The 24,714-nt window shown below is 47.5% G+C and overlaps 1 protein-coding gene across 1 annotated transcript; it reads left to right on the top strand.

Moving 5' to 3' along the window:
* Positions 1-826: 826 nt before the first annotated feature.
* Positions 827-24,646, top strand: rdm1 (RAD52 motif containing 1). Its single transcript, XM_085966219.1, is given in 10 exon segments — positions 827-923; positions 926-996; positions 5,683-5,733; positions 5,736-5,807; positions 5,810-5,866; positions 11,526-11,657; positions 14,576-14,744; positions 21,175-21,273; positions 22,819-22,904; positions 23,166-24,646. Coding segments are annotated over 10 exon segments (888 nt in total). The 5' UTR covers positions 827-874; the 3' UTR covers positions 23,268-24,646.
* The last annotated feature ends 68 nt before the right edge of the window (positions 24,647-24,714 follow it).

Below are 24,714 nucleotides of genomic sequence, written 5' to 3'. Positions count from 1 at the left end.
TTCCTTCCACCACTGGTGCACCATGGCTGCAGTGTGTACCATCTACAAGATGCACTGCAGCAACTCGCCAAGGCTTCTTCGACAGCACCTCCCAAAACCGCGACCTCTAGCACCTGGAAGGAGAAGGGCAGCAGGCGCAGGGGAACACTACCACCTCCAAGCTCCCCTCCAAATCACACACCATCCTGATTTGGAAATATATGGCTGTTTCTTCATCATCGCTGGGTCAAAATCCTGGAACTCCCTCCCTAACAGCACTGTGGGATGACCTTCACCAGAAGGACTGCAGCCATTCAAGAAGGTGGCTCACCACCACCTTCTCAAGGGCAAGTAGGGATGGACAATAAATGCTGGCCTTGCCAGCATCGTCCACATCCTGGAACGAATAAAAAAAGTGCATATCGAAGTATTTTTTAAATGTAATGAGGGTTTCTGCCTCTACCACCCTTTTCAGACAGTGAGTTCCAGACCCCCGCCACCCTCTGGGTGAAAAAAATTCTCCTCAACACCCCTCTAAACTTCCGACAATTACTTTCAATCTATGCCCCCTGGTTATTGACCTCTCTGCTGAGGGAAATAAGTCCTTGAATTTCTTCAGATGTGCCTAAAGGGATAATTATATTTATGATTATAAATTCTCTGCAGATTATAAAGTGTTAATTGGATCTGCATGAAACAATGACTCTGCTCCAGCCCAGAGAATGAATGAAGTTTTTCATTGCAGCCGCTGCAGTGTGATCGGCCAATCAGGAGGCTGAACCGTCAGAGGGCGGGGCTGAAGCTGCTACCCAATCCGGGAGAAGCGTTCACCATGGAAACCGGGTTGAGTGACGCTGCGGGCGGGAAGTGACAGGCGGAGTGGGCCCGGGGATTGATGGCCCTCAGCGCCAGCAGTCCGGCTCAGGCAGAAGTTGTGGATTTTAAGTCCCCTCCGGAAATAACAAAACCCTGTTTGTCTGTAATATTCTCCCCAGAGAATCCGAGGCAGAAATTTACGTGAGTCCCCGGGGGGAGAGAGAGGGAGAGTGGAGAGGAGGAGAGAGAAAGAAAGAGGGGAAGAGAGAGAGGGGGAAAGAGAGAAAGAGGGGAGAGAGAGAGGGGGGGTGGAGGAGGAGAGAGAGAGAAAGAATGTTGGAAAACTGTACTTTTTGTTATGTAAGCTTTGGCAATATGGTTCCCTGTAAACTTTCATGCCAATAAAGCATTTGAATTGAATTGGAATTGAATTGAATTGAGAGAGAGAGAGAGAGCGAAAGAAAGAGGGGAAGGGAGAGAGAGAGCGAAAGAAAGAGGGGAAGGGAGAGAGAGAGAGCGAAAGAAAGAGGGGAAGGGAGAGAGAGAGAGCGAAAGAAAGAGGGGAAGGGAGAGAGAGAGAGCGAAGAAAGAGGGGAAGGGAGAGAGAGCGAAAGAAAGAGGGGAAGGGAGAGAGAGAGCGAAAGAAAGGGGGGAAGGGAGAGAGAGAGCGAAAGAGGGGAAGGGAGAGAGAGAGCGAAAGAAAGGGGGGAAGGGAGAGAGAGAGCGAAAGAAAGAGGGGAAGGGAGAGAGAGAGCGAAAGAAAGAGGGGAAGGGAGAGAGAGAGCGAAAGAAAGAGGGGAAGGAGAGAGAGAGCGAAAGAAAGAGGGGGAAGGAGAGAGAGAGCGAAAGAAAGAGGGGAAGGGAGAGAGAGAGCGAAAGAAAGAGGGGAAGGGAGAGAGAGAGCGAAAGAAAGAGGGGAAGGGAGAGAGAGAGAGCGAAAGAAAGAGGAGAAGGGAGAGAGAGAGCGAAAGAAAGAGGGGAAGGGAGAGAGAGAGCGAAAGAAAGAGGGGAAGGGAGAGAGAGAGCGAAAGAAAGAGAGGGGAAGGGAGAGAGAGAGCGAAAGAAAGAGGGGAAGGGAGAGAGAGCGAAAGAAAGAGGGGAAGGGAGAGAGAGAGCGAAAGAAAGAGGGGAAGGGAGAGAGAGAGCGAAAGAAAGAGGGGAAGGGAGAGAGAGAGCGAAAGAGAAGAGGGGAAGGGAGAGAGAGAGAGCGAAAGAAAGAGGGGAAGGGAGAGAGAGAGAGAGCGAAAGAAAGAGGGGAAGGGAGAGAGAGAGTGAAAGAAAGAGGGGAAGGGAGAGAGAGAGCGAAAGAAAGAGGGGAAGGGAGAGAGAGAGCGAAAGAAAGAGGGGAAGGGAGAGAGAGAGAGCGAAAGAAAGAGGAGAAGGGAGAGAGAGAGAGCGAAAGAAGAGGGGAAGGGAGAGAGAGAGAGCGAAAAGAGGGGAAGGGAGAGAGAGAGCGAAAGAAAGAGGGGAAGGGAGAGAGGGAGGGAGAGAGGGAGGGGGAAGGAGAGAGGGAGGGGAAGGGAGAGAGAGAAAGAAAGAGGGGAAGGGAGAGAGAGAGAGAGAAAGAAAGGGGAAGGGAGAGAGAGAGAAGGGGGGAGAGAGAGAGAAAGAGAGGGGAAGGGAGAGAGGGAGAGAGAGAGAAGAGGGGAAGGGAGAGAGAGAGAGAGAGAGAGAGAAAGAAAGGGGAAGGGAGAGAGAGAGGGGAAGGGAGAGAGAGAGAAAGAAATGGGAAGGGAGAGAGAGGGGGGGGAGAGAGAGAGAAAGAGAGGGGGGGAGAGAGAGAGAGAAAGAAAGAGGGGAAGGGAGTGGAGGGGAGAGAGAAAGAGGGGAAGGGGAGAGAGAAAGAGGGGAAGGGAGAGAGAAAGGGAAAGGGGGGGGAAGGGGAAGGGGGAGAGAGGGGGAAGGGGGAGGGGGAGGGGAGGAAGGGGGAGGGGGGAAAAGGGGGGGGAAGGAGGGGGGAAAGGGGGGGGAAGGAGGGGGAGGGGAAGGAAGGGGAGGGGGGTGGAAGGGAAGGAAGGGGAGGGGGGTGGAAGGGAGGGGAGGGAGAGGGAGAGAAAGAGAGGGGGAGAGGGGGGGAGGGAGAGAGAGAGGGGGAGGAGGAGGAGGGGGGGAGGGAGGGAGGAGGAGGTAGGAGAGCTGATGAGAGAGAGAGAAAGGGAGAGAGAGGGGGAGGGAGGGAAAGAGGGAGAGAGAAAAAGAGGGGAAGAGAGAGAAAGAGGGGGGGAGGGATGGGGAGAGAGAAGGGGGGAGAGAAAGGAGGGAGAGAGAGAGAGCGAGGGAGGGGGAGAGAGGGGGGAGAGAGGGAGGGGAGAGAGAGAGAGGAGAGAGGGAGAGAGAGGAGGGGAGGGGAGAGAGGGAGGGAGGGGGAGAGAGAGGGGGGAGGGGGAGGGGGAGAGAGAGGGGGAGAGAGAGGGGGGAGGGAGGGGGGGGAGAGAGAGAGAGAAAGAGGGGGAGAGAGAGAGGAAAGGGGGGAGAGAGAGAAAGAGGGGGGAGAGAGAGAGAAAGAGGGGAGAGAGAGAAAGAGGGGGGAGAGAGAGAGAAAGAGGGGGGAGAGAGAGAGAAAAGGGGGGGAGAGAGAGAAAGGGGGGGGAGAGAGAGAGAAAGAGGGGGGAGAGAGACAGAAAGAGGGGGGAGAGAGAGAGAAAGGGGGGGAGAGAGAGAAAGGGGGGAGATGAGAGAGAAAGGGGGGGGAGAGAGAAAGGGGGGGAGAGAGAAAGGGGGGTGGGAGAGAGAGAAAGGGGGGGGGGAGAGAGAGAGAAAGGGGGGGGGAGAGAGAGAGAAAGAGGGGGGAGAGAGAGAGGGGGGGAGAGAGAGGAGGGGGGGAGAGAGAGAGAAAGAGGGGGGAGAGAGAGAGGGGGGAGAGAGAGAGGGGGGAAAGAGAGAGAAAGAGGGGGGAGAGAGAAAGGGGGGGAGAGAGAGAGGGGGGTGAGAGAGAGAGAAAGAGGGGGGAGAGAGAGAGAAAGAGGGGGGGAGAGAGAGAAAGAGGGGGGGAGAGAGAGAAAGAGTGGGGGAGGGGGAGAGAAAGGGGGGAGAGAAAGAGGGGGGAGGGGGAGAGAAAGAGGGGGGAGGGAGAGGGGAGAGAGAATAGAGGGGGGAGAGGGGGAGAGAGAAAGGGGGGGGAGAGAGAGGGGGGAGAGAGAAAGAGGGGGGAGGGGGAGAGAAGGGGGGAGAGAGAAAGAGGGGAAAGGGGGAGAGAAAGAGGGGGGGGAGAGAGACAGAAAGAAGGGGGGAGGGAGAGGGGAGAGAGAAAGAGGGGGGGAGAGTGGAGAGAGACAGAAAGAGGGGGGATGGGAGAGGGGAGAGAGAAAGAGGGGGGAGAGGGGGAGAGAGAAAGAGGGGAGAGAGAAAGAGGGGGATGGGGGGGAGAGAGAAAGAGGGGGGAGAGAGAGAAAGAGGGGGGGAGAGAGAGAGAGAGGGGGAGGAGAGAGAGAGAGGGGGGAGAGATGAGAGGGGGAGGGAGAGGCGGGCGGGGGGGGAGAGGGGGGGGCGAGGAGAGAGGCTGGGGGGGGGGAGGGGGAGAGGGAGAGGGGAGAGAGGGAGAGAGGGAGAGGGAGGGGGGAGAGAGGGAGAGAGAGAAAGAAAGGGGAAGAGAGAGGGGAGAGAGAGGCAGGGGAAGAGGGGGAGGCAGGGGAGAGAGAGAGGGTGAGAGAGGGGGGGAGGGAGAGGGGGGAGGGAGGGAGAGGGGGAGGGAGAGAAAGAGGGGGAGAGAAGAAGAAAGGGGGGGAGAGAGGGGGGAGGGAGAAAGAGAGAGGGGGAGGGGAGAGCGAGAGGGGGAGGGAGAGCGAGAGGGGGAGAGGAGAGGCGAGAGGGAGAGGGGGAGGGAGAGAAAGAGGGGGAGGGAGAGAAAAAGGGGGAGGGAGAGTGAGAGAGGGAGGAGAGAGGAGAGGAGAGAGAGAAAGAGGGGGGGAGAGAGAAGAGGGGAGGAGAGAGGAGAAAGAGGGGGAGAGAGAAAGAGGGGGAGAGAGAAAGAGGGGGAGAGAGAAAGAGGGGGAGAGGTGAGAGAAGAGGGGGAGAGAGAGAGAAAGAGGGGGGAGAGAGAGAGAAAGAGGGGAGAGAGAGAAAGAGGGGAGAAGAGAGAAAGAGGGGGGAGAGAGAGAAAGAGGGGGAGAGAGAGAGGGGGGGGAGAGAGAGAGAAAGAGGGGAGAGAGAGAAAGAGGGGGGAGAGAGAGGGAGAGAAAGAGGGGGGGGGGAGAGAAAGGGAGGGAGAGAGAGAGAGCAAGGGGGAGAGAGAGAGCAAGAGGGGGGGGAAGAGAGAGAGCAAGAGGGGGGGAGAGAGAGAAGCAGAGGGGGGGGAGAGAGAGAGAGCAGAGGGGGGGAGAGAGAGAGAAAGCAAGAGGGGCGGCGAGAGAGAGAGAGAGAAAGAGGGGGGGAGAGAGAAAGAGGGGGAGAGAGAGAAAGAGGGGGGAGAGAGAGAGAAAGAGGGGGGAGAGAGAGAGAGAGAAAGAGGGGGGATGAGAGAAAGAGGGGGGAGGGGGGAGAGAAAGAGGGGGGAGGGGGGAGAGAAAGAGGGGGGAGGGGGAGAGAAAGAGGGGGGAGGGGGAGAGAGAGAAGAGGGGGAGAGAGAGAAAGAGGGGGGAGAGAGAGAAGAGGGGGGAGAGAGAGAGAGAAAGAGGGGGGAGAGAGAGAGAAAGGGGGGAGAGAGAGAGGGAAAGGGGGGAAGAGAGAGAGAAAGAGGGGGGGGAGAGCATGAGAGAAAGAGGGGGGAGAGAGAGAGAGGAAAGTGGGGGGAGAGAGAGAGAGAAGAATGAGAGAGCGAGGGGGAAGGGGAGAGAGAGAGGGGGGGAGAGAGAAGGAGGGGGAGGGGGGAGAGAGAGTGGGGGAGAGTGCACTGCTGAGAGAAAGAAAGAACAGTCCATGAATTACCAATGATCTTTTCTGTGTTCCTAGGACTGCATTTTCAAAGTGTTTTCTACATTTGGACTCCTCTACTTTGTGCGGCCTGTTGCCGGAATGCTGCCGTAGCCGAGCCAGGTTATTACGCCATTGTCAAATTCTATTCCGCGGGTGGATGCGGGGCAGCGCCCTGAATGGTACAAATAAGCAGTGTTTGTTTCAAGCGGTCCCTTTGAAGGTGAGCAGTCATTTGAGAATGACCTGGATTTTATGGGAATCAAACCCTCATTCACTTTGAACACCACCGGTCTCAAGATTCAACTGGCCTGGGATTCCAGTGTCCATGTCCTTCCCCAGAATAAAGCAGGCTACCTCCATCGTTCCCATGGCTTTTCGTGACTCCCACAGGCTTCCATTAAGCCTGATTCCCTTACTTTGCAGCCATTATTTCACTTAGTGGTTTTATCCTTTTTTAATTTTAATACCATTCTGCATTATCTACTTGCAACCCACTTTTCAATGGCAGGTTTGAAATTCACCTGGAAAAAGAAAGACTTGCATTTATATAGCGCTTTTCACACCCACTGGATGTCCCAAACGCTTTACAGCCAATGAAGTACTTTTGAAATGTAGTCACTGTTGTAATGTAGGAAACGCAGCAGCCAATTTGTGCACAGCAAGCTCCCGCAAACAGCAATGTGATAATGACCAGATAATTTGCTTTAGTGATGTTGATTGAGGGATAAATATTGGCCAGGACACCGGGGAGAACTCCCCTGTTCTTCAAAATAGTGGCATAGGATCTTTTACATCCACCTGAGAGAGCAGATGAGGCCTCGATTTAATGTCTCGTCTGAAAGACGGCACCTCCGACAGTGCAGCACTCCCTCAGCACTGCACTGGAGTGTCAGTCTAAATTCTGGTGCTCAAGTCTCTGGAGTGGGACTATGAACCCACAGCCTTCTGAGTCAGAGGTGAAGGTGCTACCCACTGAGCCATAGCTGACGCGAATTACAGCAAGACATTTTCCTCAATTCATATTAAATCTTAGGACCACAAATACATGGCAATTCACTTGTCCAGTAATGTGTGTAATGAATTGTAAAATTCCAATATGTCCTGAATGTTTTTACTAGTTTTATGTTTCTTCTGTGGAGCCAAATCCATTGGCCCAGAATTTGCAGTGGGTAATCACAGAATCACAGAAACCCCACAGTGCAGATAGAGGCCATTTCGACCCATCGAGCCTGCACCGACACATATCCCACCCGATCCCCGTAACCCCTACACCAACACATATCCCACCCTATCCCTGTAACCCCACGTATTTAATCCCCCTAACACTAAGGGTCAATTTATCATAGCCAATCAACCTAACCCGCACATCTTTGGACTGTCAGCATTTGCCGTTATTACCTCCCTGAAATTGACTAACTTCAGGATTTGGCGCATCCGCAGCTAAGCGTGGAAATCCTGACGTTGCGGTCGGTCATTCGCTGCTCCGCCACAGGCTGCACTGTGCATCCCCCTCCCCCATAGCTGGCAATCAGTGAAACTGAAAAACTTGAGCTTTTCCGGTGCTAATATCGCTGTTAAATATTGCATTAAATGTTAAGTCTCGTTGGAATAGGTGTAACTCAGGTTTTAACAGCTAAACAAACATTCTGGCCCTGAAAAACTAATTTTATATTTGTGGAATGTCAAACTAATCAATTATGATAAAAATTAATAGATTTTAAAAAATATGTTAAAGTTTGTTCATGATATTTCAGCTTTCACTTTGTCCCCATGTGTATGTCCCAATCTTTATTTCGCTCTGAAACATTTTTAAAAAGTGCAGATAATCAGTGCTTTTATTATTTCCTGGTTTGCTGGCTGAGAATTCTTCAATGTGATTGGCTGCTTAGACAGCTTGATGACATCACTGCTGCTCTACGCTAGGAATCCCCTTTTGACACCGCTACAATCAATTTCATGTCGAGTAAGCTAAAGTTTTCGCCATAAAGATCGCGAGATCTGCGTGGGCAGCTTTCTTCAAGGTCAGCGGCGACCGCCGTCACTTCGCCGCTGATCGCTGATGACGGGCTAGTGTGTTACAGTGCTGCACACTGTGACTGACTTGAGGTTGATGGAACATAGGAGCAGGAGTAGGCCATTCAGCCCCTCGAGCCCGTTCCGCCATTCAGTTAGATTAAGGCTGATCTGTACCTCAACTCTACCTACCTTTGCTCCAATATCTCTTAATACCCTTGCGCAACAAAAATCTAGCTCATTTTTGAAATTATCAATTGACCAAGCCGCAACAATTTTTTTAATTTCCACTAACCTTTGGGAAGAAGTGCTTTCTGACATTGCCGTTGAACGGCCTAGCTCCAATTTTAAGGTTATGCCCCCTTGTTCTGGATTCTCCCACCAGAGGAAATAGTTTCTCTTTATCTACCCTGTCACATCCTTTAATCTTCTTAAACAGCTCAACTGGATTACCCCTTAATCTTCTATACTTAAGGGAATACAAGTCTAGTCCAAGCAATCTGTCCTCATAATTTAACCTTTTTAGCCCTGGGTATCATTTTAGTGAATCTGCACTGCACCCCCTCCAAGGCCAATACAGTATATCCGTCCTGAGGTGCATTGCCCAGAACTCAAGGCAGTGCTCCAGATGGGGTCTAGCTTTTTACAGCTGTAGCATAACGTCCACTCCTTTGTATTCCAGCCCTCTTGAGACAAAAGCCAACATTCCATTTGCCTTTTACGGGAAACTTTCGATTTACCGACACCTAAATAACCGGAAATCTCGGTTAACCGGCAAAATTCAGGAGTAGGTTTTACTTCATATTTTTTTGCCTTCTTCCATCTGTGCTGTGCAAGGGTGTGGCTGCAGCTGTTGCTAAGCTGCAGAGACACTTGAAACTTGAGGCCATTGTTCTACAGTTGTTGCTAAGCAACAGGGTTTGTTGCTTTATACGGAGCTGTCAGCTCTCCCTAACTTTTACTATAGCGTTCGGTTATCCGGAATTTTTGATTAACCGGCACCACGTCGGTCCCGTCCGTGCTGGATAAAAAAAAGTTTCCTGTAAATTTTTTTGTACCTGTCCCAATAGCTTTGTGATTTATGTACATGGCGCCCTAAAGCTGTCTGCTCCTCCACAGTTCCGAGCTTCTCACCATTCAGAAAATACTCTGATCTATCTTTCTTAGGTCCAAAGTGGGTGACCTCACACTTACCCACATTGCATCTGCCACAGTTTCATCCACTCCTTTACTCTACCAGTGTTCCAATAAATTGATTTAATTACGTGAAAGGAGCAGAAAAATCTATGGGCAATACCCATTATTCAAAATAGTCCCGCCAATTTATCCTCTGGGTATTCCCCAGCTGATGGCAAGCTATTCGAAGGCAGGGTGGCTGCTGATTGACTCACAGTCATTGTGGCTGCTATTGGTTTCAAATGGAACTGCTTTGGTATGTTGTCGGGTGGCCTGGTCGGGAAGAGAACACAATTTTACTCTGGAGCTAAATGTTTCATATTTTTTCTAATCAACACAATGTATTTAATATGAAATAGAACACTGTGAATGAAAAGTACCTTCTATTTTCTTCATTGGCTAGGTAAAGCAATACCAATTTTGTATAAACAAAATGAAAGACACCTTTTTACTCATAATTGTGAATTTTAAAGATACTATAGTTCTGAGGCAGTGACTAGTGGGGTACCGCAGGGATCGGTCCTTGGACCCCAGCTATTCACAATATATATAAATAATCTGGACAAGGGAACTAGATGTAATATCTCCAAATTTGCAGATGACACAAAGCTGGGTGGGCGTGTGTGCTGTGAGGAGGATGTCGAGAAACTCCAGGATGATTTGGACATGTTGGGTGATTGGGCAGAAACATGGCAGATGCAATATAACGTGGATAAATGTGAGGTTATCCACTTTGGTGGCAAAAACAGGAAGGCAGATTATTATCTAAATGGCAATAGATTGGGAGAAGGGGAAGTGCAACGAGACCTGGGTGTCCTTGTGCACCAGTCGCTGAAGGTAAGCATGCAGGTGCAGCAGGCGGTTAAGAAGGCAAATGGTATGTTGGCCTTCGTAGCGAGAGGGTTTGAGTACAGGAACAAGGATGTCTTGCTGCAGTTGTACAGGGCCTTGGTGAGACCACATCTTGAGTATTGTGTGCAGTTTTGGTCGCCTTATCTGAGGAAGGATGTTCTTGCCATGGAAGGAGTTCAGCAAAGATTCACCGGGCTGATACCTGGGATGGCAGGAATGACGTATGAGGAGAGATTGGGTCGATTAGACTTGTACTCGCTGAAGTTTAGAAGAATGAGAGGTGATCTCATTGAAACTTATAAAATTCTGACAGGACTGGACAGACTAGATGCAGGAAGGATGTTCCCGATGGTCGGGGAGTCCAGAACCAGGGGACACAGTCTAAGGATAAAGGGTAGGCCATTTAGAACAGAAATGAGGAGGAATTTCTTCACCCAGAGAGTGGTGAACCTGTGGAACTCTACCACAGAAGGCGGTGGAGGCCAGTTCATTAAATATATTCAAGAAGGAGTTGGATATATTTCTTAAGGCTAAAGGGATCACAGGGTATGGGGAGAAAGCAGGGACTGGGTACTGAATTTGGATGATCAGCCATGATCGCATTGAATGGCGGAGTAGGCTCGAGGGGCTGAATGGCCTACTCCTGCTCCTATCTTCTATGTTTCTATGTCTTTTAAAGATACTTTTATGTCATATTTGTACATCTGTAATCCATTAATATATTAAAAATCTTACTTTTGCACAAACCTGTCAACTTTTTCCATTATAACTTCCTACGTGAACATTAATTACACCATCCCACCCCACCCCCTTCCTCCTAGTAGAGGCACTGCAGTGCCACCAGTGGCAGGAGGGTGTCATTACAGGGTAAACGTTTACATAGGTATTTGGACGTATTAATTTAAATAATGGAAGTATAAAGATAAGGGCAGGATGTATGACTTTAAAATTGGGACTGAATTGCATTTCACACCCTGGTTCAATTATTCCCCTTTCACTTAAAGGACTACATTTGGTCTTGACTCTCCATGTGCAATACCACTAACGTCTTGTGTGTAGCAAGCACTTCCTGTACACAATACCCTTATTTCCTGTGTCATGATTTTTTAGTAACATTTTATACATGAACATTTATTGGTAAAATCTGATGTCAACATTTGGTTGTCACACTTCCTTTTAATAGCTGTCCTTGTAGGCATACAGACATGGTGCTCTTCTGCCTACCCATCCATGTTTCCCCAGCTCATCTACTTCTGTATCACAGGCTATAAGTATATTCTGAACCGCCCCACTCTTGGCTCTATAGACTGGAACAACTTCAGATGGCTGCATATAGTGATGCCAATATTCCCTGCCAGAATGGAGATGATTATGTAATTCCCTGGTCAATCTCACTTGGAGACTGCACTGCTGTAAGTGACTTGAAATTGATTTTGTGCACAGAATTTGTATGTAACTCTTCTCCACTCACTGCATTTTGTTGGAGAAATAACCCAGGAGAAGTTGCTGCAGTTTCAGTCATAGGTTCTGTTTGCTGCAGACTCTCTTTAAATACACTCTGCAATAGACTGGTTGCTGAGAAAATAGGCTTTGTTTGCTGTAAGTCCAGTCCTGCCTCACCTCCAACCCATTGGCTGACACAATGGTGTCAATAGACACTCAGACTTTAGACCCTGTTTTTCCTTCGGAAGCCCCTGGCCCACTTAAGGCACCATTCTTGCTCCATTAATATTTTGTTATTTCTAGAATTTCTTTTCCAAATGTAATGCTTCTTAGCAAATTATTTACATGCGTATAAAGATGAATTGTAACTTACAGTGTGTTTAATTTCTGTACAGGTTCGAATGTGCACAAAGCAACGGTCGATCAAAGTATTCCAAGAGCACCAGTTTTCTCTAAACAGCATCAAATGCCAGGAATTGGCTAATTACTACCTTGGTTTCAACGGATGGTCCAGTCGTATAATTGCAGTAAGCAAAAAATAAGAATTCTGAACAATATCGCATAACACACCAGTTTGCATTTAAAACAGTTCATAACTTAATATGTAGATAGAAAAAAATGCACTCCAGATCTGGGGAATTCCAACCACCAAGTGGGAAAAGTCCAGTCTGTTAGATGAGTTAGTAAGTGGCTAGCTGGTATAGAATAAGTATATTGAAACTAACTGGGTAGTCCATTTTTGATATATTGTGCAGTAAACTTCTACTGCAATACTTTACAAATCGTATTGTTCCCCATGGCACCTTGCCCTCCTCACCTCCCTCCACCTACCCTTCACATCAGTTACTGTCACCCGCACATCCCATTGATCTTGTCGTCACACATGGCCTTGAGATCTCTGAGCAGGAGTCTCGGATCACTTCCTAATCTCTCTCTCTCTCTCTTTCTCTCCTACCTATCGCCCTGCATGCTTCAAAACCTTACATTTTCGTCTTGCACCTGGAAAAAGCTATCTTCTGATTTCCTCGCACTTCAACCTCATCCATCCCTGGCCCACTACTTGGGATGACATTGACACCTTGTGTTGATTTTCATAACTGCCTCACCTCCTAAAACACGCGTGTCCTCCCTTCCCAATCCCGGACAGTCTCCCATACCCATTGCTTCTCCTTGTAAAAACCCGAAGGCCGTGCGATCGAGCATACCCGGTGAATATTCCAAATATGAGTTATGCTCGACTGTCCCCTCCTTTCCATGACCAAGCCCTCTTACAATGTAAAGGCATCCTGGGGAACAAACCAACTTTGAATTTCTCTTTTCTACAACAAGCTGTCTCCTTGGGTCATCTGTCACGTAGCATCCTCCAACTAGACAACTCTGAAGAGCTCCTGCGTGTCTTTGTGTCCAGAATTGACGGCATTTGCTTGGCTGCCTGTTCCTCATCCTCCGTCCAGCCCCTCCTATCTGCTCTCCTCAATCCCTCTACCCCACTCCACAATATCACCTACCCTTTCTTTCTCAAGTTCTGGAATGCACTGTTGCCTTCCAACTACACTTCTGATATTCAACGCCCTCCAGTCTGGCTTCCGTCCTGCGCAGCGCAGCAACTCCGTGCTGATCAAAGTCACCCATGGCAGCCTGTGTGACTGATCGTGGCTCACTTTCTTTTTATCCTCCACTACACTACCTCTTCACTGTACTTGATAGTACCAACCACTCTTTTTTCTCAAAATTCTCCTCCACAGTCCATTCCGTGGCAGTGCTTGCTCCTGCTTCCATGCTTTCCTATTGCATCATTGACACTACATTGCCTTGATTGGCATTTCATGTCATGCTGGTCTGGTCACCTGTGGTGTGCCACAGGAACTCTGTCTTGGTGCTCCCTCATGCCTCATTATTTACATGCTACTTTTTGCTGACATCATTCAGAAGAATGTGGTCCGTTTCCACATGGATGCTGACAGTGTTCAACTCTACCCCCTTCAGTGACCTCATGGCTGTTCCAGCAGAGTTCATCTGCCTATTTAGCAGTAAAACCCGAATGAGTTGTCATTTCCTCCAGTTTAAAATGGGAAAAGACCAAAGCCATCCTTTTCAGCTGCAATGACCATCTACACCTCACCAGTTACCACCTCAGGTTGAGCCCAGAGGTACGGAACCTTTGCATACTGCTCATCCCTGAGCTCCGTTTCTCCTCTTCTCCTCCCCCTTTCCCATCAGTCGCTAGGATTGCTTTCTTTCACGTTTGGAGTGCCTGCCTCTGCCTCTGCTACTGAAAACCATATCCACACCTTTTATCTCCTCGAGGCTAGATTTCTCTTGCTGTTCTTCCTGTCTCCATTCTCAATAAGCTACAAGCTGTCTAGAATGCTGTAGCTTATGTCCTCACCCGGACCGTGCTGTATACCATTATCCGATCCTTGCTCGGCTCCACTGGCTCTCTGTGGCCCACAGCATCAACTTCAAGATCTAATCCTCACTTTAAATCTCCCTGTGGCCTTGCCTCTCCCTATTTTCACAATTTCCCCCAACCATTATTCCATGTGTTCTTTCTGCTCCTCCGACACCAGGTTATTTTCCTGCTCCCTCCACCGTCATCAGCTTCTCCTTCAGTCACTGTGCCTTGCCCTCTGGAACTTCCTCCTTTGGTACATTTGCTTTTCTACCCCCCCCCCCATCCCTGCCTTAATGAGCCTCAAAGACCCCCCCCCCTCCACTCTTTGACCATGCTCCCACCCTGCCCGAACTCCTCACTTTCTCCTGCTCAATACCAAACCATTATTCATTGGCGTAAAACACTTGGACCTCTATACGTGAGGTGCTTTATACAACTGTAAGCTTGTCATCTTGCAGTACCTTAGTTTGCTAATAATGTAAGTACTAATCGCATGAATGGTAATCTGTCACCAGATTAGACACACACTACCCACATCAGCTGATGTCACAGAATGAGGAACTACTTGTGCTGCTGCAGCTGCAAGCAGTGGAAGTAAACAAGGTCCGAATGAAGGTTTTTTGAGTGAAAGATAGAAAAGGGACTTTCACCCTTGCACCCCCCCCATGGGAGCAATCAGCTACTATATTTCCTCAGCCACCAGCATAACATGAAGCACAAAAGTTGGAACATCGATGGAAGAAAATGGTTCCAGTTAGTGCCTTAGGGACAGGCTTTTCAAAAAATTTTTTAAAGAGTAAAGATGCTGTAAATAGCAATGTAAGCCATGTAGTTTTAATATGGAGATTGCTCAAACTGTCCCAAAATGTGTACAGTGTGTGCATTCACTCGACGTTTGAGGAGTACAAGATCAGCATCCGGTGCTGTTTTTATTTGTGAATGTTATCGAGCACCAATTCCTGTGTAAATTGTCGTATGTGCTGAGGGTTCCATCTGTGTTTTAGTTCTCAATTTGCTGTCTTAACTGCAGCTCCTGTTTTTAATATACAGCTCCAGAATATTTCCGATGCAGATGGGTGTGACGAAAATACACAGGAAATGATGCAGCCAGAGAGAAAGAACATAAAATATCTTTGCATTATGGAAGTTAAATTCATAAATTGCAGCATGTGTTGTAGAGGTATTGGGGTTTCTGAGGAATTTGACCAAGATGCAACAGGTAAGAAATAAACTGGAGCTTTGAATGAAAAAGATTTGTTATATGGTGCCCTATAATATCTCTCAAAATGCTTCAGATTAATTGGTTTTAATGTAGGCAAATGCTGCAGCTAAGATGCTACAAACTGCGATTAATCTGTTTTTTGATGGTGTTGGTTGAGGGAGCAATATTGGTCAGTACAGCAAGAGAACTTTCTGCCCTTCTATAGTATCATGAATCTGTAACATCAACAACTTTAGCAATGCAGCACTGCCTCGGAACAACTTCAGCAATGCAGCACTGCCTCGGGACAACAACTTCAGCAATGCAGCACTGCCTCGGGACAACAACTTCAGCAATGCAGCACTGCCTCGGGACAACAACTTCAGCAATGCAGCACTGCCTCGGGACAACAACTTCAGCAATGCAGCACTGCCTCGGGACAACAACTTCAGCAATGCAGCACTGCCTCGGGACAACAACTTCAGCAATGCAGCACTGCCTCGGGACAACAACTTCAGCAATGCAGCACTGCCTCGGGACAACAACTTCAGCAATGCAGCACTGCCTCGGGACAACAACTTCAGCAATGCAGCACTGCCTCAGTACCCTATTGGAGTGTCTGGCTTAAATTCATGCTCTGGAATAGAGTCTGAACTCATAACTTCCTGACTTGGAGCCACGAACATAAGAATTAGGAGCAGGAGTCGGCCATACAGCCCCTCGAGCCTGCTCCGCCATTCAATAAGATCATGGTTGATCTTTGACCTCAACTCCACTTTCCTGCCCAATCCCCATATCCCTTGATTCCCCATGAGTCCAAAGATCTATCGATCTCAGTCTTGAATATACTCAACAACTGAGCCTCCACAGCCCTCTGGGGTAGAGAATTCCAGAGATTCACAAGTGAAGAAATTCCTCCTCATCTCAGTTTTACATGGCCGATTCCCTTACCCTGAGACTCTGTCCCCTAGTTCTAGCCTCTCCAGCCAGGGGAAACAACCTCTCAGCATCTACCCTGTCAATCCCCCTCAGAATCTTATGTTTCAATGAGATCACATGTCCTTCTAAACTCCAGAGAGTATAGGCCCATTCTACTGAATCCTCATGGGACAACGATAGGACAAGAGTGCTACTAACAGAGGCAAACGGGCACCTCCATTGATACAATTGATATTCAGAAAAACATCATAACTGTTTGCAACTAGTCATTGGATACAAATCCTTTATATAACACTTGGGCACTTAATATAATCATTACAAATATAACCGTTATAGTGTGTAAATAAAGTATATAACCAATATGGACCCAATTTGATACAGACACAGAAAATGTGACAACACACCAGTCAGCCAGTATTTGTTGAGAACACAGACAGGTTAATGTTTTAGACATACAGTCCTTGTTCACAACTTAACAAAAAAAACTAGAAAGGAACAAGCATTTTAATAGAATCAGAACAAATGGGAGGGGAAAAAAACAGAAGAGTAAAGTATCTGTGGAATGACCTGTCATCTGTTTAAAGGAAAAACAGGAGAGTGTTGGATGGCTTGAGGTATTTACATCAGACAATAGAAAGAGGCATTAAAGAAATCAGAGAAACAAAGAACATGCCAATTCTGAGCACCACACTATAGGAAGGATGTGAAGGCCTTGGAGGGGGTACAGAGGAGATTTACTAAAATGGTACCAAGGATGAGGGACTTTCAGTACGTGGAGAAGCTGGGATTGTTCTCTTTAGAGCAGACTGGAAGGTTTAATAAGAGGTGTTCAAAATTCTGAAGGGTTTAGATAGAGCAGATGGGGAGAAACTGTTTCCACTGGCAGGAGGGTTGCTAACCAGAGGGACGCAGATTTAGATAATTGGCAAAAGAACCAAGGGGGAGAGGAGGAAAAATGCTGTTATGCAGCGAGTTATTGTGATCTAGAATGCACTGCCTGAAAGGATGGTGGAAGCAGATTCAGCAGTAACTTTCATAGAAACATAGAAGATAGGAGCAGGAGTAGGCCATTCGGCCCCTCGAGCCTGCTCCGCCATTCAATGAGATCATGGCTGATCATTCAAATTCAGTACCCTGTCCCTGCTTTCACCTCATATCCCTTGATCCCTTTAGCCTTAAGAAATATATCCAACTCCTTCTTGAATATATTTAATGAATTGGCCTCTACTGCCTTCTGTGGTAGAGAATTCCACAGGTTCACCACTCTCTGGGTGAAGAAATTTCTCCTCATCTCTGTCCTAAATGGCCTACCCCTTATCCTCAGACTGTGACCCCTGGTTCTGGACTCCCTGACCATCGGGAATATCCTTCCTGCATCTAGTCTGTCTAGTCCTGTTAGAATTTTATAAGTTTCAATGAGATCCCCTCTCATTCTTCTAAACTCCAGTGAGTATAAGCCCAATCAACCCAATCTCTCCTCATACGTCATTCCTGCCATCCCAGGTATCAGCCTGGTGAATCTTTGCTGCACTCCCTCCATGGCAAGAACATCCTACCTCAGATTTCTTTGGTAAGTACAGCTCTTTCCTCCATCGGGGTATATATTGGTCCTGTATTAAGCTAAATTATTTGTTGAACACCTCCCACTGTTCATTTGTAGTTATCCCTTTTTCTTCAAAAGGTAGTGACTCAGACGAGTGCAAGAAGGAATTTGATATATAGTTGAAAAGGAAAAACTTGCAGGACTGTGGGAAAGAGCAAGGGAGTGGGACGAATTGGATGGCTCTTTCCAGAGCCGGCACGGACATGATGGGCTGAATGGCCTCCAGCGCCATGCTTGGAGTGTTACAATTGGCCTCGGTGCTCCTAGGCTTGGGTGGGGTGGGGGGGAAGGGGGGATATCAAAAGGGTTGTCGTCCTGACCATTAGATAGTGATCTCCTTTCCTCTTGTCGGAAGTGCATGTACATAAGCATCAGGTGAGTGTTGATTAAGCTCAGATGCAGTGCATCAAAAGTCCAGTTGTCTGTTAGGCTCATTCAGAGAGAGGGGCCGCTTTTGGTAGGGTAGTAAAGAGCTGCGGTTACCTGTGGAACTGCACTCCAGTCTGAGTCACTACCTTTTGAAGAAAAAGGGACAACTACAGATGAACAGTGAGAAGTGTTCAAAAAATAATTTAGCTTAATACAGGACCAATATATACCCCGAAGGGGGAAAGAGCTGTACTTACCAAAGAAAGCAGCCATGGTCGACAAAAGAGGTGAGAGATAACATGAAACTAAAGGAAAAGCATATAAAAGTGCAAAGAATAGCATAAATCCAGGGGACTGCGAGAGATATAAAGAACAGAAAAGGAAGACAAAAAAGATAGTAAGAGCTGCAAAAAGGAATACGAAAAGAAAATTGCAAGGGATATAAGATTAATAGAAAGTTTTTCTAATTATATTGAAAAAAAGGGTAATGTGGGCCCTTTAAAAACAGATGGGGTAATATTGCAAATGATAATAAGGAAATGGCAGACTTGTTGAATATTTACTTTGCGTCAGTCTTCACGGTAGAGGAAAAGGATAATATGCCTGATATTCCAGGGAAACTAATAATGAATCAAGGACTGGAACTCACTAAAGTTAACGTAAGCAAGAAAACCGTATTAGAAAAAATAATGGCCTAGAAATTCACTATGGCCCCGCCAGCTGGCTAGCGCCCAAAAGTTAGCGCTGGGCGCGGAGCCAGTTGCGACCGTCAGATATTCAGTTTTTGCGCCCCAAGTCGGAACCGGGCGCTATTCCAGGGTGTGCCCGCCCCCGCTTGGGGCGCTGAAACTGAATTTCAGCGCTCTAGGTGCCGCTGCGCCACCCGCTGCGGAGCGGCAGGCTGCGGTACTGCAGGCCTCCTCCTTCTCTTAAGGGGGAGGTGCCTGCAACGGGGAGATCGCCGCTGGATAGTGCCGGCAAATGAGCCCGGCACCACGGAGAAGTGCCGGGTTCGCGGAAAGCAGCCGGCAATGCTGCGGGGGGGGGAGGGGTGGAGGAGGCCGGGGAAGGAGGTGCAGGCAGGCGGCCGCCGAAAAAGCGGCTGGCCGCACCTCCACCTTAAAGCGCCCCACTAAGGCTACAGTACGGCCCCGTTTTCTGGTCGCTGTTTGCGGCCGCTGCGGAAGAGGCGGCCGCAACTAAATATGGGGATCGGGCCGGTATCGGGGCGGAACCGGGGCACTGCGCACACCGATGACGTCATCGGTGCCGGCGCAGCACTAACGGCTACCGCCGCCATTACCGCTGCACTGAATATCAGCGCAAACTCCTGTATTGGCGCAGAAGCCCTCTTTAGGCGGTAACTGGCCGCAAAGCTGGCGGCGCCTTACTGAATTTCTAGGCCAATGGCTCTAAAGACTGACAAATCCCCAGAACTTGATGGTTTCCACCCCAGTGTTTTAAAGGAAGTAGGTGAGGAAATTGTAGATGCTTTAGCCATAAACTTCCAAAATGCTCTCGACTCAGGAATTGTCCCTTTTCTTAATTGGAAAATTTTCAAATGTAACTCAATTATTTAAGAAAGGTGAGGGAGAGAAACCAGGAAATTATAGACCTGTTAGTCTCATATCTGTTGTGGGGAAGTTATTGGAATCTATAATTAAGGATAGTGACTGAGCACTTAGAGAAATTTGAGCTGATTGGAGAGAACCAACATAGATTTGTAAAGGGTAGGTCATGTCTAATGAACCTAATTGAATTTTTTGAGGAAGTAACTAAAGTAGTAAATAGGGAATGTCTATGTAGTTTATATGGACTTCCAGAAGGCATTTGATAAGGTTCCACATAAGAGACTGTTAGCTAAAATTAAAGCTCTTGGGATTGAAGGTAAATTATTGACCTGGTTAGGAGATTGGTTAGGCGGTAGAAGACAGAGTAAGGATAATGGGTATGTACTTGAATTGGAAGGAAGTGACTAGTGGCGTCCCACAATCTGTGCTGGGGCCTCAACTATTCACTATATATATTAATGAGTTAGATAGCATATTGGAGAGCCCCGGATCCAAGTTTGCCAATGACACAAAGATTGGAGGTATATCAGTAGTGAAGAGGGCAGCATAAAATTATAAAGAGACGTTGATAGATTAAGTGAGTGGGCAAAACTGTGGCAGATGGTTTTCAACACTGGTAAGTGTGAGGTCATCTATTTTGGACCAGGAAAAGATCGACGTGTACAATGTAGTATGAATGTATTGGCAAGTTGTACCATTCACTGAAGCATTATTCGCACACAATAGGAGTAAAGCCTTAGTTGTTTCTGTGGAAACCAGCAACTTACCATATACATGCGTGTTAAAACCAGGATTTGCTCACCAGCGGCAATCCTGTCGGACTATCTCTGTAGAGACTGCTAATGAGATTGTTGTAGTTGTAAAGGGGGTGGGCAGGATGGTTCCCTCCATTATGCCAGATAATTGAGGTTCCATTGTATAATAGATTCAACTTGCCACATCCTGGAGATCAATGAGGGAACAACAGAAAGCATAATCTTACTGGAAGGCTCTTAAATCAGATAACTAAATTGGATAATATGGTGCACAATATGAAGCTCTCTGTCACCATCACTTGTGCATCTATACATTCTGGATAGGCCTGTTGCCTTGTCTGATTGTTCTAAATTTAAGATGCAACTGGCCAAGATTGCAGTTTAAGTTACCAATGCCAGGCTAATACAGGTAGAACGTCCCGAATCCAGCAACCTCAGGACCGAGGCCGAGCTGGTTTTTATGTTTTTCCGGACTTCAGAACATGTTTCTGATGTCCGAAGTCCGGAAATACCCGAGCCCAGGTTGCGATATTTCCGGACTTCGGACATTAGAAACACGTGCCGAGTCCGGAAATGCCTGGGTCCAGGTTCCGTTTTTTTGGTAAGCCTCTCTCAGGCTGTCCGGACTCTGGAACATTTTACGGATTCCGGACCCCTGCCACCAATCGTTCCGGAACTCCGGATTTGGGACGCTCAACCTGCACTGTCCTTTGTCTCAGCAGCAGCAGCAAGCTCACCTCCGAGTCAGAAGATCACGGGTGCAAGCCCCTTTGCAGAGCTTGAGGCTGCCACTTGAGTGCAGTACTGAGGGAGTGCTGCGCTGTCCGAGGTGCCGTTTTTCACATGAGGCTATCACGGAGGCTCCACCTGCCTGTTCTATTGGGTGTAAAAGATCGCATAGTACTATTTGAAAAAGAGTGGGGAGTTCTTCCTCAACCAACACCATATAAACAGATTAAAAAGTTACTTCTTTCATTTGCTGTCGATGGAATCTTACTGTATGCAAATAGTTGCTGTTTTCCTAAATAAGTGACTACATTTCAGAAGTAATTAATTGGCTGTGAAATGCTTTGAGACTTCTTGAGGACATGAAAGGTGTTATTTAAATGCAAGTTCTTTCTTCTTTCTAATGTGTCTGCAGCAAAATATTACTATGATAAAATACTTCTGATCAACCGAACAGTCAACGAAAATCTCGCATTCTGTTGTAGATCCACTGAATTTTGCCTTGAAACTCGGAAGGGCTCAAAAGTCTGCAACACAGAAAGCTTTATCGGATGCGTTCCAGAAGATCCTCCTTGTTGTCCGAGGTAAAGTTGTAATTCCCAAATTTTTAGCTTTTTAGGAGAAGCATTAGTAGCCCAAATGCAGAACAGATTTTATTCAAAATGTCAAGGAGGCCGACTGACTGGGTCCCCTCGGAACAGGAGAAATGTTGAATGGTGAAAATTCTAGCAACTCCGAGGAAAGGATGACTTTGAAATAGCTGTTCTGTAAGGGCAAGAATTGGACATGGCTGCTCAAGAGCAGCTTTCTATAAATTATCAGCATTAATCCTAAATAAGTGACTACACTTAAAAGTAATTAATTTGCTGTGAAACGTTCCTAAAGGTTAGGATGGATATCCGGACACTCGTGGGTGTATTTGGAGTGCAGAAATGTAACCCTAGGACTTTTTATTTCCCTGCCCCCCTCTTTTCTCCACCTGCCCTTTTGTTGGAGTCCTTAAAATAATGAGATTTGATTTTTTTTCCCCCATGAATGGATTACTTGATCTAGTAAGGCGGAGGAGGACGAGGGCATATCCAGTACAAGTTATGAAAGCATACGTTAAATACTAGGAAGTACTTTTTGCAGAGTGTCTTCAATCTCTCGTTAAGTCACCACCATGTGTGGTTAGTGCAGATTCGATGCAAGCATTTAAAAGGGAGATGGAAAAGTTCCTATAAATGGAAAGCATCTTGAGCTATAGAAGCTATGTGGGAATTTGGGGGCTAGTAACATCAGTCACTGTGGTTTCCTAGAGCAAGGTTAGTTGCCTTTGGGGGTTGGAGGGGAATTTCCTATACGTAGTTTCTTTTTCCTAAATTGTGTCAGCCGTGGCTCAGTGGGTAGCACTCTCACCCCTGAGTCAGAAGGTTGTGGGTTCAAGTCTCACTCCAGAGACGTGAGCGCACAATCTAGGCTGACACTCCAGGGCAGTGCTGAGGGAGTGCTGCACTGTCGGAGGTGCCGTCTTTCGGATGAGACGTTAAACTGAGGCCCCATCTGCTCTCTCGGGTGGACGTAAAAGATCCCACGGCACTATTTCGAAGAAAAGGGGAGTTCTCCCTGGTGTCCTGGTCAACATTTATCAACATCACTAAAACAGATTATCTGGTCATTATCACATTGCTGTTTGTGGGAGCTTGCTGTGTGCAATTGGCTGCCGCGTTTCCTACATTACAACAGTGACTACACTTCAAAAGTACTTTGGCTGTAAAGTGCTTTGGGACGTCCTGAGGTCGCGAAAGGCACTATATAAATGCTTGAGTCTTTTCCTTTTTGCCACTTGTAAGTGATTGCATGACTTTGGGGGAGGAATGGGGGTGAAAGTGCAACCTTCACACACCATGTCCATGTGGGATAGGCTTGATGGACTAGCTAGTCTTTACCTGTCCTTTATTTTCTTGCATTCATCTTGGAAAGTTCTTGCTCTTTATATATCCATATATCAGACACGATGCAGTCTATTGACAATTTAAATTTTAAAGTTCCATGAATCCTATGTTTGAGATGCTGTTTATTATTTGCCAGCAGCTGTAGGGGTGAGGACTGATTTTTTTTTGTTTTAACCCCCCTCCTCTTTCTTATAGGGAATGGGAAGGTGTCTGTGCAATGGAGCTCAGAACAGGATGAAACTGACTGTTTCACAGAGGAGGAACTTCAAACACAACTGCAGGTACAATCACTGGGATCAATATGGGAACGCCGCTATGGGAATTGGAAAATATGTTCCTTTTATGCAAATGCATATAGTGCAATAAAGTGACTGTCATATGATGCAAAGTCACTTTTGCTTTGATTATTGAGTCTCTACTCATGCTCCGATAGAACCATTACATTCAATTCCTGTGCGTAATTTTCTCTGTTTACGTCTGATTTTTGTGCTTAGCCGTAACCTTGGATAAAACTTTTTTGGATTTGTTTTTTTTCCCCACAGGTAAATGACATTTCATGGAGTCAGTTTGAACATGAGGGACAGGAAGAAATTCTTTCCGATCTCTGTTTAAATACAGAGACTATAGAAGGAATTGAAACATGAAGAAACAAAATGCTCCATGTACTCCTGAGGTCATTGGAGGAGATGTGCATTCTCGTGACACTCTGGAATCAATGTCGTGTTAACTTTGATGTGTAAATAGAAAGTGATGTAAAATTGCTTTTGAAAAATTGGAAGCACTTGATTCACTCTACTGGTTCTGGCAACTTACCTTTTGGAATTGTAGTACCGAATACATTCATTCTACAAAGAATACAGCAATAAATGGCCAGGTAACAGATGTAGGGTTACTGGAATATGCTAGTGGTTTTAAAGGCTTTTGCCATAGCAATGTGTTTGCAAGTGTTGATTGTGTATAGATGTCATTTTTTAATCTCTGGAGAATTATAAATAAAATTTACCGTGGTCCTACTGAAGAACTTCTAACTGCAGCAAGTATCTGCTCTGCTAGAGCTCACAGACTTTCCTGCCAGTTTCATAGCTCAAAGGCCTAGAAATTGGGTTGGGGTGCCAAAGTGGCCTGAGAGCAGGATTTAGCGCAGCGTTCGCGGCTTCAGCGATCGTCCGATATTCAGTTTCATTGCCCCTCGAGGGACACGGGGCGAGGCTCGAGGCGCTCCGCGTCCCTCTTAGGGCGCTGAAACTGAATATCGCAGCGCAACGGCCGCAGCGCCACACGCTGTGGCACAGCATGCTGCGGTACTGCAGGCCTTCCTCTCACTGTTAAGGGGGAGGTGCCTGCAACAGTGCGAACCCCGATCGCGAGTGCCGGCAAATGAGCCCGGCACCAAGGAGAAGTGCCGGGCTCTCGGGAAACAGCCGGCAATGCTGCGGGGGGGGGTTAGGAGGCCGGGGACGGAGGTGCTGGCAGGCGGCCGCCCCGCACCTCCACCTTAACTTGCGCCGCTGCCGGCACAGTAAGGCCCCGTGAACCGGGCGCGGGTAGCGAACAGCGCAACTGCGGTGTTCGCTACCAATTATCGCGAACCGGGCGCAAATGGGGCGCTGCGCACACCGATGACGTCATCGGTGGCGGCGCAGCGCAAAAGACTAACGCCACCATTAGCGCCCCAACTCAATATCGCGGGAGGCGCAGCCTGTGGCGCTACAGCCACTGCCTGTCTCTTTAGGTGCTAACAAGTGGCGCTACTTACCCAATTTCTCCCCCAAAGTTTTTAGAGCAACCTGTTACAGGCAATTATCTTGTGAAATTCCTGGAAAGCAACTTTACAAACAATTTTATGATGAAACTGATTCAAGTTTATTGTTCCAGTTGGTGTCTTACAGTAACCAGGCAGTGAAACTTCCATTTTCAGTACGTTACTTTTTTTTAAAAAGCATCTTTTTTTTGAGTTAACATTGTTCTGAATTTTTCTATAGCTGTCAGTCATCCAAGCTTAAATAAACAATTTGCTAACCTCTTTAGATTGTGCGTCTCACTTCAATTACATTCTCCGTGTCTTCTAATTACAATTCATTAGCTACTCAC

This window comes from Somniosus microcephalus, chromosome 24 (assembly GCF_052327205.1).
Source record: "Somniosus microcephalus isolate GS21.2 chromosome 24, FLI_Smic_1.0, whole genome shotgun sequence".
Classification (NCBI taxonomy): Eukaryota; Metazoa; Chordata; class Chondrichthyes; order Squaliformes; family Somniosidae; genus Somniosus; species Somniosus microcephalus.
The sequence above is the reverse complement of the archived record's forward strand: the minus strand, read 5'-3'. Positions and strand labels throughout refer to the sequence as shown.